The 18,906-nt window shown below is 33.2% G+C and overlaps 1 protein-coding gene across 1 annotated transcript in view; it reads left to right on the forward strand.

Moving 5' to 3' along the window:
- Positions 1-5,250: 5,250 nt before the first annotated feature.
- Positions 5,251-18,906, forward strand: part of LOC110024810 (homeobox protein LUMINIDEPENDENS) — a 17,988-nt gene continuing 4,332 nt past the window's right edge. The window contains exons 1-11 of the mRNA XM_020724973.1: positions 5,251-5,720; positions 6,794-6,821; positions 12,346-12,476; positions 12,858-13,309; positions 13,401-13,494; positions 13,576-13,669; positions 15,792-15,921; positions 16,014-16,065; positions 16,138-16,178; positions 16,295-16,383; positions 17,097-17,525. Coding sequence (XP_020580632.1) covers positions 5,535-5,720; positions 6,794-6,821; positions 12,346-12,476; positions 12,858-13,309; positions 13,401-13,494; positions 13,576-13,669; positions 15,792-15,921; positions 16,014-16,065; positions 16,138-16,178; positions 16,295-16,383; positions 17,097-17,525 — 1,726 coding nt within the window. The 5' untranslated portion in view covers positions 5,251-5,534. The remainder of the gene's footprint in view (positions 5,721-6,793; positions 6,822-12,345; positions 12,477-12,857; positions 13,310-13,400; positions 13,495-13,575; positions 13,670-15,791; positions 15,922-16,013; positions 16,066-16,137; positions 16,179-16,294; positions 16,384-17,096; positions 17,526-18,906) is intronic.

The raw sequence follows: 18,906 nt of genomic DNA on the forward strand, positions 1-18,906 counted from the left end.
ATTTTTGACCCATTTTAAGCATATTGGGCTAAGTTTGGGTCAAACTCGGGCTAGCCATGGGCTAAGTCCAAACTAATTGTTTTTTTTGGTGTACAAGACCTATCTAACGAAGGTGTGAAGAATGAGAGTTGTAGCTTGATAGGTGTAGCCATGACTAATTGTTTTGAAGGTAGCCTCAAGGATGAGAGTTGTAGCTTGATAGGTGTAGCCATGACTAATTGTTTTTTTTGATGGGCTAAGAATTAGGTATAACTCACAAAACCTATCCGAGAGGTGTAGCCTCAAGGATGAGAGTTGTTTTGAAGTCAATTTAGTAGTGAATTTGAATGAATTTTGATAGGTTTTGGTTTTAGACCTAAATTAAGCATGTAGGGCTAAATTTGGGTCCAACCTGGGCTAGCCATGGGCTAAGTCCAAATTGATTGTTCTGTTTGGTCAAAAATGACCTTATAAAGGATTTTCAACAAAAATTGGATGCCAATTTGAGGTCTAAGGCATTCAATTTTTGAAATTTGAGGTGTTCGACAATATTGGGGCTAATTTGGGGGTTTTGTCAAGGATGGGCAAATTGACCAAATTGGGCCATGGTATAGTTGATATTTGGACAAAATGAAATTTGGAATATTTTGGATTTATTGGGATTTTTTATGAATTTTTGGATTTTTGTGTCATGGAGGGGTATCTTGGTAATTTGGCCATTTTTGGAAATTTTTTGTCAATTTTGGCAAAATTAGATGTATTCAAGATGTTTGAAATGTGTTTTAATCAATTTTGGGTATTTTGGCAAAATTTAGGAATTTTAGCCAAATTTGGGTCCCATAGGCAATTAAGTAATTTAGAGGTGCCTAGGGGCAAAAGGCCAAGTTGGGCATTTCACGTGCAATTGGGTAAAGAACCATTTTGAATGAGTCATGGATCAATGAAATCTCCATTGTGTACCCTAGCTCCAAGTCAACACCCAGGGTCAATCCTAAGGCCAAGTAGCCCTATAGGAACTCTTCTTGAGCTTCCCTCATAATGATCTTACCTATCAAATATTAGAGGTTAGGACCAATATGTGGAACTTCAAGTTGAGTAAAGTGAAGAGTTTTGAGTTTCTAATGATGAGGGTACCCTTTCTAGTTTTCTAAGACTAGTCTATAGGAAAATCCTATGGCTAGACCTAGGCTACTAAAGAAATTTCTAGACCTCAACCAAAAGTGAGGTCAACACACATAATGTGAGGGAATAACTCTCAGTTTTGTAGACCCATAAATTTTGAAGAATTTCCTCATCTGAGTGATTAAATCCATTTTAAGATAATATTTCTATCATTTGGGGCAGTATATTATTCTTCAAATGATCTATTTGATCATTTAAATAGAAATCTTCTAGAATCTATGGGGATATGCAACTCATCACCAAAAAAAAAATCTCTACCAATATCTCAAATATTTTTTGTATGATGAATGCATGTATGAAAAATACATTCAATAAATAAATATTTTTGAGGAAATTTTTAAGATTTAAATGTTATGTATATAAAAAAAAAAAAGTTTAAGTGTTAAATATATGAATACATAAATAAAAAAATCAAGTGGCATTCTTGTGGAGCTAGAAAAATCAAAAACATCAAACATAAAACACTTCTCTTGTTAATAGAAAAATTAAAACAATTAACCAAACGGAAAATAAAATGTCAATCCAAAAGGAAAAAAAATTAATATTCAATAACTTAAATAATTATAGCCACACATAAGTAGATCAACTATAAACCCTAGGTTAGTCAACTTAAAAATGAAGCAGAAGTCCACATACACACCTAGAATAACCTAAGAATCAAAGCTTAGGTTAGATTACTTGGTACCTCTAGTTAGTACTAAGAACTATCACATATAAAATCTTAAGCCTAGAAACCCCTTTGACTGCGTATGTGGCCTAGGATGAAGTAACCCATGGATGTTGACTAATGCACCTCTAATCACTTAATATTTATGAAGGACTATGCTTGTCATTACTATGACAAAAGTGAAGACCTATGAATTTCTGGTTGGTTAATAGTATAAGGCTATCGATAAACCTGTTACGATAAAAAATCATAGGTTTCTTGATCAGAAATGTTATACCAAAAATTAGGTTAACCCACCAATTTAGTCTCATCATAAAATCTAAACTTATTATAGAGTTAGGCTTTCAACTTCTATATAGAAGTCTTTCCAACTAATCCTATCCCTTTAGTTTAGGAATCAAATCAAACTCTTCAAAACAAACTTTTCAACTCAAGCCTTTCAAATCAAAATTTCAACTCAAACATTTCAAATCAAACATTTCAACTCAAATCTTTTAAATCAAACTTTTTGATACAAACCTTTCAGATAAATTTTTTTAAATCAAACCTTTCAACTCAAACCTCTCAATTTAAAGTTTTCAACTCAAACCATTCAAATCAAAAACTTTAAATAAAATTTTTTTACTTAAATCTTTCAAATAAAATCTTACAAGTCAAACATTTCAAACCAAACTTATTCCACCCAAATAATACAATTTTAATTCATTACAATTTTCTTTTTAACTTCACCCTAATTCTACCAAACCCAACTCTTCAATGATTTCCCAATTTCAATCCCATAGTATATCTTTTTCTCAGAGTTGGTTAATCCCCTTTTGTGAGGCTTCTTAAGACACATCTTCACTAGACTATAAGCATCAACTCTTGAATTCTATAAATAGTCCATTCAAATCTTGAATGTATCAATTGAAATCTTAAAATACAAATCTTGAAATATCCAACTATTAAACACCAATACTAAAATGCTAAATATTCAAGTTAATACTTCAATCAAGATTTTTCTCGGGGGTTCTCAACTCCTAGGATGTAATTAACTAGAGGATCTTATCCTTATAGCGATATCATACCTCAAAATAAAAATAAAATTTATCTTACATTTGTAAGGTATGGAAAAAATCTTCGGTTAATCAGGCTCATAAATCTTAAAGATTTTTATTATTTCAATGATTAGATTCATTTCAAGATAATATTTCTACCTCTCAGAATAGTATATTATTATTTAAATGGTGTATCTGATTAATTAAATAAAAATCTTTTAAAATTTGTTGTGGATGCACTGTAATAACATGAAGAAAATATACCAACATATGTTAGTATCTTGAAAGATGCCTCTTCCTAATCTTGGAACCAATCCATTCAAATTGAGGTAATCTACCGATTTTTAGAGGAGATTGGGGCTCCATTATAAGATTGGAGAATCTCTCTATTGTATTGGAACCAATGTATCTAAAAAGGGATATTGAACTCATTTTTAACGATGGGTGAAAACCATCACAAGGACTGAGAATGAAAAGTAATATTTCTAACTAGTGACAATCAACTCATTTTAGGATCATATCAAAGCCCTATTATTTACTTCAAATTGTCTAAAAGGAGATAAACACCTAATTTTTAGAAGATGACTAAAGTTCCATTGAATGAATTATAAGTATTGGGGTGAGCATCTTTTTGTTTATTTTTCGCTATTAAATATCATTATTTAATACTTAAACTTATTTATATTTTTTTATTTTAAAAATTAGTTTCTTTAGTAACATGTGCACTCGTGTGCATGTGCACCACTTGCACCAGTGCTAACCATTCCAACTCACACAAGCCCTTTTTTGAGCCCATGCATGCCTAATCCAATACTTTTTTGGATCATTTAATTATTTTTCAATATTTTGGACTCAATTTTATAACTTTTTGATTCCAATAAACTCCTTACATTCAACTTTGAGAAAAATTGAAGAGTTTGAAGCTAGATTATTTAGTAATTTTATTAAAATTGATGCAAATACTTAAAAAATGATAAAATTACTATTTAATTTTTTTTAATGCATAATATTGAAAGAATGTCCACATGTTCAATGAATGGTCATGCCCTATATTATTTTTAAAAATTCAAATATATTTTTAGATAAATGAGCTTGACGTTCAAAAATAAGAGAAATGATATGTCATTATAAAATTCATCTATATTAGCATAAATCTTATTGCATATTTTTTAATTGAAAAGTTCTAGGATTAAGTTTAGGATTATCCAACTCTAATCTCAACAAAATTTTTGTCAAACTTAATAAATTCAAAAAAAAAAAAAAAACTTTTTGTCAAACTTAATAAATTCAAAAAAAAAAAACAATGATTTGATTTGGGTTCAAATAAGCTAAATGCAAGCAATCTCAACATGAGGAATCAAATAGGCTCAACTTTACTCAATTTTTGTTCATTAAGGCACATAAATACTACATCAATGATCAATAAATAAAAAAAATAACACAATTAATTCAATTGAGAGTTCGGTAGGATTTATTTTGAACTAGCTTAAATGGGATACTCTCTTTCCCCCATGTCCAAAACAATAGAAGAGTTTGTCGGAATGATGACGGACGAGATTGGAGGGGCACCGACCTGAATGATTTTAATGGAAAATGTTATTTTTGAGGATATATGGTGTTTTAGGTGCTTTAAATCTAAATTAATAATTTTGGATGAATTTTGTAATATGAGAAAATTTTGGTCTTATTTATGTAAATGCCCCTTTTTAAAATTATTATTATATGCATTTTAGTGACTATGACTAGTGTTGGGGTGTAAACAAACTGAACAAGCTCGTTAAAAAAATTATAATTGTTCATGTTCAACGTTTATATTTCAAACAAACAAAAAAAATATTTATGTTCTTCTTAATAAGTCAAATATGAATTGTTCTTGAACAACGTGGCATTATGACAACCTAGGCTAGTAAAAAAAATTACGTACGTAAGACGTACACAAAGCTGCATATGTAAATAGATTACAGAGAGGGTATTGGGGGCTATAACCGTGTTATATTTCTGTAACTTTCCTGTAACTTACATATAATTTATATGTATCTTCTAATAAATTTCACTTTTTTATTTTCATATATTTATAGGTTACAATAAATTATAGAACTTACAGTACCTATAAACTTCTTGGGTACACAAGAAACCACAATACCAGAGCAGCGGTATTCCCTCGGTTCACTTTTCGAGCCGTCGTTCATTGCCGCCTACATGTAATTTATATATATCTCCTAATAAATTTCACATTTTTATTTTCATATAATTGTAGGTTACGATAAGCCATAGAACTTACACTAGCTATAAACTTCTTGGGTACACAAGATACCACAATACCAGAGCACCGGTATTCCCTCGGTTCACTTTTCGAGCCGTCGTTCATTGCCGCCCGGCCATTGCCGCTCGGCCGTATCTGACATTTTCTCCAACACGGGGAGCTCGGTCTTGGCCTCAAGCAGCCAAGACCATCCTCTCTTTCCCTCTCCTGCTTCCCTTCCCCCTAACCAAACAATAGAAGCCCTAACAATAGCCCTTCTTTAATGTTCGCCTAATAGCTGGCAATCCCTTCCTTCCTTGCTTCCACCTTCCCAATTGTGTAGGTTCCACGTCGCGGAACCCAGGGAATCAATCTTCTTCACCACTGGGTTCCTGGTTCCGTTTTGATTTCGCTGTTTGGATTGAAGATGGCGCTTGTTCCGGCGAGAACGGACAATTACTTTCTGGATTTGGAGATGGACGGTTCCGTCGAGTCCATTGGCCGTCTTCTCGACTTACAAAAAAAGCTCTTCCACAGCCAGATAGAGCAGTTACAGAGGCTGGTTACTAACCAGTGCAAGCTCACGGGGATCAATCCTCTCTCACAAGAGATGGTACGCTTCCTGTTGCCCTTTTTTACAATCTGAATAAATGTATTTCTTTGATGGTAGACGTCTGTTTCATAATGCGGAATTAGAAAGGAGCATCTGTGCCCTATATGTTTTTCTTTGGCTTGTCACGATTATATGATCAATGATTTCGTTCTTCTCGAGTATTTATGGACTCAGATAATAAATCTGATTCATAATATGCAGGATCGAGTTTGAAAATTTTCGTCAAAAGCTTCGGAAACATTTTATGTTGTTCTGTGGATTTGCTGTCTTACAATGTCTAATAAGCTCTGTCTCTAAAATTATTTTATGATTCATTTTTTGGGATTCCAGGACATTCTGTTGGGCGATGTCTTAAAAATCTTGATAGGAGCAAGATGCCAATGATCTCTGCATCAAGAGAATGCATGCTGATATATAATTTTCTCTCAGAAATAAGCTTTTGTTCACTGTCTATTTGAGGATATGTCATATAACTTTCTTTTTTTTGGCTCCTTGTGTGTATTTCTTCTGCAATTAAACTGTTTGTTCGTCATTGAATTATTTTGAAATGACTGTAAAGTTTTCTCTCGTCTCAGAGAAAGAATTCTCAACTCCATTTGTGATCTAACTTTATGAGAAAAGCATGATCATTTTTATAAATATTATCTGTGTAGTGTATAACTAGCTGTATTCTATCAGTAGTTTTGTGTGCCTGCTGCAAATCAAGATGCATCTTGTTTTTTTTTTTCTTTTTTTTTTGAGTGGTAGTAATTAACTAGCTTAATTTATGGCACATTCTGAATAGCATTGGGAGATGTTCGTTCTTTCATGGTATTTTTGTTTCCAGCTATAGTATTTTATAAGAGTCATTTCAAACATACTTTGGTAGTTGTGTTTATTTAATCCTTTAGGGTATTTGGTGAATATTTTTTTTGTTACAATATCCGGTTTATATATGATGGATCAGAATGTTACTTTTTTGCGTTTCACCTCCATTTAGGAGTTCTATGGTTATTTTGGCTATTCTTGTGCCATGTTATCATGGTGATTTTTTACTTGTACAATTTTAATTTTTCCATCCTTTTCTTTTTCAGGCTGCCGGTGCACTATCAATAAAAATTGGTGAGTTTAGGCCTTAAAAACTATCATGTATTTGCTAAATTTTTCTTGGAAGTTCACAGTCATGTGCTTCAATTTACTGTGAGAATTTGGTTTTTGCTTTATTTTCTATTTTTTTTGGTTTTGAAATAAGTTAAGAATAGGTTTAGATGGATGAATTTAAATTTGATTACCTATCTACATCTACTCGAATGTGTAGCTCTTTGTTGCAAACCAATTAAAGAATTTCAATGAACTTAGAGTGCTCACCCTGCCCGAGACAAAAAAAAAGGGTTACTTGTCTATTTGCAGTTATCAATCTTGACCTGCTCATTTGAACTTTTATCGCAATGGTTTTATTTGTTTTCCTTAACAATACTATTGTATAGGCATTGAACTACTCAGTTGTATGTGTTCATTGAGTTTTATTTAATAAGGTTTAGCTAGGGCTCCCCTTTCCCTGCATTGATTGGGACGCAAATGCATTCTTGTGTACTTCCTCAAATTTTTTATTATTTTCATGGTAGGTCACCTAGTTTATTACTGTCGATATGTTTAATTATACCAGCAACAGACTTTTAATGGTTATTTCCTTTAACTTTTTAAGTGGTTTTAGCTTTTGTTTGGTACAACTGCTGTTGTTTGAAAATTCAAGTTAACAACTGCTGCTAAAATAATTGTTTAGAAATTCTGCTGCCTAAAATTCATTGCCTTGATTTATATGTTTGGAAGACTTGCGGTGGAGCTATTGCTTATAATCCAAAAGCTATTATTACTTGTTTGATTGCAGCATTCTATGTGTTGTAAACCAAAAAAAGTTTGAAGTACCCACAAAATGGAAACGTCATAAAGCTTGTGCATTGGATTAAGGGTTTACTTTGGATGGTTTTTGCTGTCATAAGAATAGTTGTGGGAAACACAGTTTTTAAAGCAGTCATTCATGTTATTGCCTTTTTCATTTAGAATAAATCTAACAGTTTTCCTACACTTAACACACTTTGGCATATTGGTTGTGAAAATCTCTTTATCATAGAGGTTTTTGAAGAAAGAAAGTTTTAGCTATATAGAAATGTGGCAATGGTCCATTAAGTAAAGCTTTGAAAAAACAATCTCAAATTCACCCTTAAGGTCATAAATCTATTTTTTTAGTTGATAAAAAAGGTCCCAATTATTATGATTTGTCAATTTGAATTTTATTGACTAGGTGATTTAAGAGGTGCAATCTATTAACAATCAGAGAATGGTGTATATCCTAACAGACCGTAACATAAATATAAATGATTGGACATTTTACACACCAAGACGCCGGTATCTCAACAGTATGATGGCTCCATCATTAAAACTTGGTTATAGCTCAATGATTGACAATCTGGTAGAGCATTGATATGTTTAAGTGAAAAGTACAACAACAAATTAGGGTTAACTAGCTGTTCGCTAGTAGTAGATTCACACCAAATGCAGCCTAAGCAGTAAGCATATGTCAAATCTATTCGTACTTTTAGTTGATCATTACTTGTTTTCTATGTTGCTTTACAAAAACCTATAATTCACACAAGTAGTTTCCAAGAAGACCATGAACATTTGAACCATTATTATTGTTAATTTTATTTATGTTCTAAAACTAGAAAAGCATTGTATCAATACATAAGTTATCTACAGCACAGCAATAACATAGTAAATATTTTAAAAAAAAAATTATGATATTTTTTGAATTATAAACTCTATGGTGCACCTCCTTTTTCACATAACCAATGACACTTAATTCCAATAACTCCTAAATAATAGGCCCATAAATAATTAAAGAATCACAATTTAAAGGAAAGACTCACAAAGTTTTTATGCGATTCTTCCATCCCTCTTGCTTTTACTCCATCGTCAATGTCACTTTGTTGGGAAATGTGTTTGCCATAATGATGCCAAATTCCTTATTTTGAATTTAAGTTTTATCATTTTTGTGTTGTCCAAATTCAGTGTCCACTTGGGAAGGATGTTTTCTTGCAATATCATTGTAGGAATATCCATGTGTCTTTGTTTCTAGAATAAAGTTTGACATGTCTCTTAGTAAATCCCACTTTTTTATTTCATACACCAAATGCTTGTCAATAAAACTCCTCGATGATGACTTTCATTGATTAAAAATTTCATTGGGTTCACAAATCACATATTTGGCTTGTAAGAAATCTAGTAGATGATACCTCGTATGTCTACAAAACTTTTAAGAAGCCTTGTTGCGAAAGCTTTTAACGAGTAAAACAACATATAATTGATAGGGTTGCAATAAATTGTTACTCATAATAAGAAATTATAATTAAAAATTATTTCACTTATTTTCCACAGCCAATTATAATTTCCAGAAAAACTCTTCTTAATTTCTTGCTTAAAAAATCACCATTTCTTTTCATTGTCAAGTCCATCAAAAACACTTGTTTTAGTTTGTTGTTGGATGTCATCAATGCAAACCCTTAGATGTGTTGACCTTGCTCAGCCTCTTAACAACAACTAAAACAAGCATTCATCCCACAAAGTGGGGTCGACTACATTAATCCTTTTTCTCCATGATGTACTATTGAGTGTGATATTTTCCTCTAATTCTAATAAATTATGAGAATTATTTTTTACAATATGCTCAAGTCTTTTTAGCTCTACCTCCACCTTTCTTAACATAAGTCAAATCTAAAACATGTACTCTCTTAACCAGATCATCAGATGGTCAATGTTCAATTTGACCAAACCATATAAGATGACTCTCTCTAATCTTGTCTGCCACTAAAGCTACACCAACTCTTTCACGGATATATTCCACGGATATATTCGTTTCACATTTCATTTTGTCTCTAAGTGTCGAGCCACTCATCCAACTTAGGATTTTCATCTCAACAACATTTAACTTGGTTTTATGCTTCCCTTTTATAGGCCAACATTCTGCGCCATGAAGCATTGCAGGTCTCACTGCCATTGTATAAAATTTTTCTTTTAAGCTAAGCAGTACTTTTCTATCACACAATAGGTCCGATGCATGCCTCTCTAATTTTACTAAGCCTCTTAAGTTGAATATATGATTGATACTACCTGGTGAGTACACAGTGGCCATGTTTGCTGTGACGTCAGTTAGTTGGCTAAGTTTACCTAAGGTCTTTTGTACAACGTTTATGTTATTTATTTTGTTCATTTTATTCTTAACCAGTGAACCTGCAAGCCACCTGAAGCTACTAGAATTACCTAATTGTCCATCAGATACATTCATAACTTCATTATGCTTGCTGTCGTAATCACCATTGCCTGAATCTCCACTCTTTTTGTATGCCCTATGGGAGTACCCTGGAATAAGCTTTCCAAGCCTAATCCCTTGTGAAAACTATGTTAGCATACATCATCTTAAGCTTCTTCTCTAGTTCATGAAAAATAATGTTATTCTTGAATTTTTTGACGAGGACAGCATAAAAATTCAAGTTTTGTTTAAAAATCAAATTCATTATGTTTTGACTGCTTATATTTAAGGTACATCAAATGCAACTTTTCGTTCCACTATTCATTAAGAGAAGTATTTATTCTTTTCTTTAGATCCTAAGCTAATCCTCTTAAACCATGAATTAAGCCATGTCATATCTTCCACTCCTTTTGTTGATCTCATATATTTTAAAGTTGTGTTTTATTACTCAACCAACATTTTCACATTAATTTCAAAATTAGGATTATCTCAACTCTCCTTATTGAAATAAGCAGCAGCCGATTGCCTTTTTGAATCTCTAAAATACAACATGCCGAAAAAAATGCAGGGAATTTACAAGATCTCACTGTGCCAGATGCCCATCTTCCTTAGCTTTACTCATTATTATGCCAAATGAAAAAAGAAATTTGATGCATAGACTACCTCAGAAAATAATGATGACTGTTCAGAAAAACTTTTCATGAACTCATAGGTTAATAATAAAAGAAAAAGCTAAAATGATGCTAAAAAATACAAACTACTTGCTTTTTTGAGACTTTGAGGCAGCGCATTTTCACATGTGATTTTTCAGCGAATATAAACATATTATTAATGTTGCATGGCTGTTCTGACCTCCTTTGTTGAACAGTGATTACTTTTAGCATTGCAATCTATATAGCATACACTACTAGATCAAACAAAAGCTACTGTTATTGACATTAACATTTTTAATTGATGATGATATATTAGTACTGTGTTTAGAATTATAGTAAACTGAATAACTTTCTCTTTCCTCAATCTGGATGAGACAGTATTTAGGGGCCAGTACTGATATTCACCCTGGTAAGTTTCTTTTATCGTCAAATCTGACCTCCAGTTTGTTTTATTACAAGTTCTAATTAATCAAAAGACAAGCCTGAGTCCTAGAAAGATTCACCATACGCATTTGTTGCACTAGCAGAAATGCTTTTATGCTTAAATTAACTCTATAAATAAACAAATAAAGCATTTTAGGTAACTTGTGTTTACCATTCTAAATGATCTTAAAGTTCTTTGAATTGGAAAATATCCTCTTGAAGAGCATGTATAAAAACCTTTGCGTTGAGTAGCCATAATGGCAGATTATACATCTCAACCAAAGCACCACAAAGAACTCTTTATATGATCGTGTTTTGATTTAGGGATTTACATTTAAGTAGATAAACTTTTAACATATAAGTCAATAAATTCAGATTCATAATTATCTCATAGTGCTAAGGCGGACAATAGTTGCAAGTGATTGGTAAAATTCTTTTTATCAACCAAAAGCCTGCTGTTTTTTTTTTTGATTTCTTCAATAAAGTGGAACAAATTTTATACGGAATGAGAACGTTAGGAAGGATGATATAATACCTTAACTGATTATTGGCTAAACAGGATTGAATTAAGTTGCAGGAGAGCATTAGTTGTAGAATAGAAAAAAAATCATGATTACCCAAACGAGATTGTGGAGCTGGAGATTGCTGTTAGAGGAGCAGATTAAATCGTGGGTATTCTCTGGTCTTGGGATGAGAGCTGCTTGTCAGAGAAGGCAATTGCTTCTCACAAAGAAGGAGAAAGTTTCTCACTCAAGCTAGAGATTACTATTTGCAAAGTGAGTTGATTCAAATGGAAAGATCTTACGTTTGACTTTAAAAGAAAATTGTGGTTCCAGACTCATGACATTGAAGTGACTCATCAAAGAAGGAAATATCACATGCTGGAGAACATATTGTTGCTTGCTTTAGATTGGACAGGGAAAGGACAAAAGTCAGTACTCTTAAGGAGCAACCTTAATGTGGAGGTCGAACTTCACATAATACCAGTGTAATATTCGAAAAGTGTAGGGTATTTTGTTCTTTTATTAAATTCAAAATGGTGGAAACACTTGCCATAAACACTGAATGCCAAGGGATCTCATCTAAACATTTAATGTAGATGAAAAATTGCTTATGTATAAGAACAGGCAAAATATGAGATCTAAACAAAGTCCTAGTCATTTTAAGTTCTAATTTATCCACACATTGTTTTGAAATCCTTAGGTCCTTAATATAATTCATTTTGATGGATTTCCTTTCAATTAAAATTTTTTGGTTTCTGCAGGGAAAAAGCCTCGGGATCTGCTTAACCCAAAAGCTGTTAAATACATGCAGTCAATTTTTGCTATTAAGGATACTATTGGGAAGAAAGAAACTCGTGATATTAGTGCTCTTTGTGGAGTTACAATCACGCAGGTTTGGCCCTTGTTTATTGTTTTTTCTAGAGTCCGCTTCCTTTTTCTTGACCGTATTAGTATTTTCTGAATTTTTCCTCAGAAATGCTTTGCATTGTGTCGACAATGCTTCATCATTTTTTGTCAGTTAATAATCTTTTGGCTGTTCATGAAATCTTTTACTGTTTTGGTCACTCTATTTGTTTAGTTCACGATTCTGGCTAGCTATTTAAACTGCACTGCAACCTTTATACAATTTTTATTGTTACTGCTATGTTTTGTACGAATAGGCATGGTTTTCGTTTACAACTTGTGATGTTATATTTGTATTCCTTTTTCTGTCAACTACAATGCTTTTTTTAACTAAAAAGTTTATGAACAGGAATTTTGATAATTGCTGCAGGTAAGGGATTTTTTTGCCGGGCAACGATCAAAAGTTAGAAAGCTTATTAGTCTTGCAAGGGAAAAGGCTGTCAGATCGGATGCATCTGATACAGCTAATGAGGGATGCTCTACTAAGCCTGAGGTAGCCCTTATTTGTGGAACTGACACACCATCAAATGCTTTTGATGTCAAAAATGTTGCAGAATCTGCAGAAGTTCCGGCTAGCAATGGGAACTTACCTGCCATTCAGTATTGTGAACATGTTCTCGTGAGCTCCATTGATGCTAAGCCCATTCAAGTGGTGCCTCCTTCATCCTCTTCACAGGAGGAAAGTATACCTGGTATTGATGAGGATGATAAAAAATTTTTAGAGAATATTTTCAACTTAATGAGGAAGGAAGGGACGTTTTCTGGACAGGTGAAATTGATGGAATGGATTCTTCAAATCCACAATTCAGCAGTATTAGTTTGGTATTTGACCTTGACTTTGATGAATTTCTATATTCTGTTTTAAGAATATTTGTCATTTGTCCTAATTAATGTAATCTTGAAATAATTTCAGGTTTTTAACTAAAGGTAGCATCACAATTTTAGCTACATGGCTGAGTCATGCAGCCATTGAGGAACAGACAACTGTACTTAATGTCATTCTTAAGGTTTCAATCTTCATTTGTCACAGGTGTAAATTTATTTCCATACTTAGGCAATCACTTGATGAAATTTCTAAATATTCCTAGGTTCTTTTTCACCTACCACTACATAAGGCACTTCCAGCACAAATGTCTACTATCTTGTCTACACTGAACAAGCTTCGGTTCTACAGGACACCAGGTTTGTACTCATTAATGATATATTTTCATCAATATTCATATAAGCTGATATTGTGGTATATTGGTTTGATTCCAATCTAGCTTCATAAAGAAACACATTGCCCGCTTTGGTATATTTTGCTATCATTGTTCCCTTATTTAAAGACATGAATTGGACTCCACTCTCTAATCCCTTTAAGGTTGCTTTGGACTCTTTCACACTTCTTCCTTCCTTCCTCCATGTTAACTATCGTGCAGCTTGTCTTGATAGGATGAATGAACGAATGTTATGGCCTCTCCCCTTTCATGTAAATGTTTAATGATGTGTGGGAGATATTTTTATGGTATGGCTCTTTTATGCATCAGTTTTTATGATCAACAAGTTAATGTTGTTTTTAGGAACTTGAAACTCGAGCAAATTTCTTACAATTTAATTCTCCACAAATTATTCTGTGCCATTGATTCTGTATGAACATTTGCATCACAGTTTCTCATATATATCTCGTGTCTATGAATCTCCAAAAATTAATCTATGTTGTGAATCCTGGCTTGGAGGGACGTGATAAGGTATTATACACCACATTTACAAGGGGATAGTGATTTTTGCAAAAGCAGCAATTGTATCCTATAAGAAATGCTGTGGTCATAGATGTTGTCTGACCACCTATGCATGTGCATGTCGATACATATACCAGGGCACCATTCATCTAGTTGCTTTATGGCTGCAAACGTTTTTGAAAACATTGTCACACTTTTATTCGGATGCCCCCGTACAAATCAATAGCTGATTTTATACTTTGCAAGAACATAAATAGAAACATGTAAACAGTTGTTATGTTAAACAGTATATGATGTGCCATCATGTCCTCGCCTAATTTGGGAACTTGACCGATCTTAATGAATATCAGTCTAAATAATTTGTATTTAATTTTTCTGATGCATTATCAAACATTTGAAATAATGATTTTAATCTTAAATAAACCAGGTTGGATATCGAACGTTATTAATGCAATATTCTGGAATCCTTCTGGCATCTAATATTGGGCATGGGCATGTTGCTCAATTTATTGCACTCGAACACAAACAATCAATAATAAAATGATTTAAAGTTAACTGATTGATAACTCAGTATCTTTACCAGCTATTTTCCACTTCATTTCCACACGCCCAACTTCTCCATTTCCACTCATAATTTTGTAGTTGAAGGCCTAGCATGTCCATTAAATCAAGATTTTCCTGACCACTTTGTGATTGGGAAATTACTATTGATAGATCTTCCATAGTTATTATTTGTCATATCTTTATTATTTAAGGCTGGCTTAATATTTTATTTTCCTTATTTCCTATTGAGTCTTGCGTGAAGTTTGTTATATTTTGCACCTTTTTTCCATTACACAGTTTGCACGTTTCTGTTCCCTGAACTTCAGTCTTTTTGTATAGTTTTCTTTCACTAAGAGTTGTCTATGATCTTTCTAGAAGGGTTTATACGAAGATTTAGACTGTACTTACATCTCCACAGCCAGATGCACCTCCGAGTATCTTTTTACCTTAACTCTGTTTTCAGTATATTCATGTCATGTTCATGTTTAAACCTTTTTGTTAATTATTTACTCTGGCTTTCAAGATATTATTTGAACTTTTATTTCTTAAGGGAAAAAAAATTTCTGGATGGCAAGAGAGATGTTGAACAGTGCTCGAACTTGTAGCATATTGGTTGGAAACAAAGTACAATAGCTCATAGAGCCGGGTTTGAGTGCTTGCCCTGCCCAAAAAGAAATAAAAGAGCAATGCTGAATACTTTTCTTAAGCCTAGATAATATAACCTTATGAGCTTGTCTAGGCATGCAAAAGCCAACTTGATCCGGTCATTGGGTGGCCAGAATCATTTGATCTCTTTATACCCTTACGTACAAATTAGCTTGGCATTTTCTTCTAGATTATTTTACCGCTAATAGGATAGTAAATAACCACACGTGCAGTTTGCATCAGTTACTACAGTAGAGCATATATGCTGCTATTTCCCTTAATATATGTTTATTTTAAGCATGTATTCTCTGCTGAATGTGTGCTTTATTTGCTCTTTTGTAATGCATTTTTTTCCATGAAACTATTTGCATGACTTTTGAATTTGATTGGAAGATCAGACATATCAAACAGCGCATGGGCTCTCCTTGCTAGGTGGAGCAAAATTCTTGCAAGAAATCAGACTCCAAATTATCCTTCGATATCAAATTCTTCCTATGGCATTCAGAAGGACATCATTAGGAAACAGAGGCATGTGATTTATTCTGGATATTTTCTTTTTTGGTTTTGTTTTCAAATTTACTATATAATTAACTTCTGCTTTTTTATCTTTGAGTCATTAGGATAAGTGAAATTCTCAGTGATGAATTTTGGCGGTCCAAAATTGGTATCAAAGTAAGTATCTGTGAAATTGAGTGCATTTACAATTTCATAATGAAGTTTTTCTTACTTTCTCCCTCTTTTTAGGATGAAGTTCTTGCTCTGACAGAAAGTAGTGGGAATGACAGGTTCATATTTCTTCAATGGCTATATTTGTTAATGATTTCAGTGATTACCCTACTTCAGAGCTTATAACCTTAGTAATTTTTAGACAATGATGAAGACTTTTTACTCTTTTGTTCAGTAAATCAGACTCTAAACTGGCATTGAAGCTGCTTACAGCATCGTGTGATCGTTCAAATAGAAAGCAAGGCCAAAGTGCTTTACCAATTAGTATCCTTTAGCTCAATCTATAACTTGGTACGCTAGTTCTGCTGAGCATTGTTGCTGGCTTCTTTTTTATCTCCAAAATACCAATCAGAAAGACCTTTATTTCCTCTTTTGGGCTCCTTGTTACTCAAAAGGACTATTACCTTTTCAGTCTTTGATACCTGCTTTTTGCTTAGCTATTGAACAAATGTCTGGAATGATTTTCGGTGGTGTGTTGAAGCACTATTTAGTGAACATCATTCATGCATTATTTTGTCAATTCAATAGAAGAGCATACTACTTCCGGAATACTTTGCCTGAATATTTTGCAAAATGGAAAGCTTGGTTATAATTGCCTTGATCTTTCTATGAGATTTAGGTATGGTCAACAGCTAACCTGTTGAAGCCAAAACAGAGGGAAAGACGTGCACTTGCATCCTCTTTTTTCCATTTATAATTATGCAAAATTTCGAATTGAAGTATCTCCTTCCAAACATCCAAGAAATAATGAAAAGCCTGTGCGCAATGGTAAAGATTTTTTTTTAAAAAGGTTGTCTTGATTGGTTTCAGCCATACTGATTTCTATTGCAATTTCAAGGCGAAGTTGTAACCATTAATTTTTTTAAAGAAAGAAACATAGTCTGTAAAAGGATATTGTAGAAGTCTTTTCATCAGGCAGAAAGTTTAGATTTTCCGTAACAGGTGCATAATTGGTATTTTCCTTAAGTAGTTAATAGAAATAAAAGAACGCAGAAAAGTTCTACTGGTAGAGCAGCTTGATGAGAAACCAGCAGGAAGAATTGCACAGGTAGGAAAAGTGCAACCATCAAATCATAGTCGTCCAATCTCTGCTGATGATATTCAGAAGGCAAAGATGCGTAAAATGTTCATGCAACATAAGTATAGAAAGGCAGATGCATCTTCTAGCGAAAATAAGAAAATAGAAGATAGCAAAGACCTACCACCAGCTGCTCAGTCTAAAAGTATTTTTACTTCACCCAGAAAAATACAGGAAGCACAAATAAAAATAGAGGAAGAGAAGCTTGCTGAAGCTTTACCTGGTGGTGGTTCTGAAACTCCAGTTGACACTATATCTACTGGAGCTCTCCAGGAAGGCTTGTTGGAGAGGCTCAAGAGGTGTCAGTTCCAGTGGCAGACCCCACCAGGTATCATTGTTATTAAATTTATTATTATTATTATTTTATTTATTTATTTATTTGTTTACTCAAATTTCTTCTTCAGTGTTTTCAGCGTGGGAGAAAACCTGGTGTTGGTATTGTATTCCCATGGCAATGTTATTTTGGTTGAACAATGTGCTTTTTGTGGAATCTGATCTATTTGTTCCTCCGTTTCATCAGATCACATAGCTTCCTTTGTGCTGTGGTCTCTCAAATTTGACCAATGCTGTTTTACAAAAATTGGACAGTTCATCAACCATTTGCTTCAATGGTGTTAGAGAAAAAAACTTCTTATATAATTATTATGCCTAAAGCTAAATGACAGTTCCTCCGTTTTATCAGATCACATAGCTTCCCTTGTGCTGTGGTCTCTCAAAATTGACCAATGCTGTTTACAAAAATTGGACAGTTGATCAACCATTTGCTTCAATGGTGTTAGAGAAAAAAGCTTCTTATATAATTATTATGCCTAAAGCTAAATGACTACAGCTATGATGCACGAACACTCCCCATTAAACAATCGTCTAGTGTCGTACAAATATCGGACACTGACACGGCTCTCACACTTGTTGAACCCAACATAGAAGTGTCCAATTTAAGTAATATCTTAAAAGAATTGGATGTGTCCAACATATGTGTCCTAAATTAATAAATTAAAAAGTATTAAGAATTTTTTTTGAGATTTAAAAATATTTTTATGTAAAATTTAAGAAAGATTTGCATACATACCACTCAGTTTTTATGCATTTTATGTTTTTTTCTCTTTTTAGAATTGAAAATAATGATATATTAGATGTGATGTGAAATATTTGGTTGGCTTAAATATAAAAATTAAAATTCAGGTGTTTAATTTGTAAATTCATAAGAATTTGGTGTCAAAGAAGCAAGTGTTTTTTTTATTTCTTTTAATTAATAGTTGATTAAGAGGAATTAAATATTGATATAATAGAAGATAATATATGTTTATTTTTTTGCATGTGGCTTTTTGGAATCAATTTTTATTTTTTGTTTTTTATTTTTGAAAAAAAAAGAAGCAAACATGAAAATAATGTTTGCTTATTTATTGTTGGTTTTATTTTTTTTTATTTTTTAGAATAACACTTCTGTTTTTAAAATATAAAAAACAGAAAACGAGTTTTTGTCTGTTTTTAAAACACCAAAATAACCTTTAGCCAAGGCCTTCTCCTCCGCTTGACACCGCCTTCCACTGGCTGTTGTTTCCATCAGCCTGCAGCCACGTGCTGCCGCCCTAGCCGCCGTCGCCGCTGTCGCCGCCTGCCGTTGCCACTAGCAGCCTGACGCCGCCCACCACCACCTGTCGCCGCTCCCCCCCCGCTCCCCCCCTCCCACCCCCCCCCCCAGTTTTCCT

Source organism: Phalaenopsis equestris, unplaced genomic scaffold, assembly GCF_001263595.1.
Source record: "Phalaenopsis equestris unplaced genomic scaffold, ASM126359v1 Scaffold000276, whole genome shotgun sequence".
NCBI classification, from domain to species: domain Eukaryota; kingdom Viridiplantae; phylum Streptophyta; class Magnoliopsida; order Asparagales; family Orchidaceae; genus Phalaenopsis; species Phalaenopsis equestris.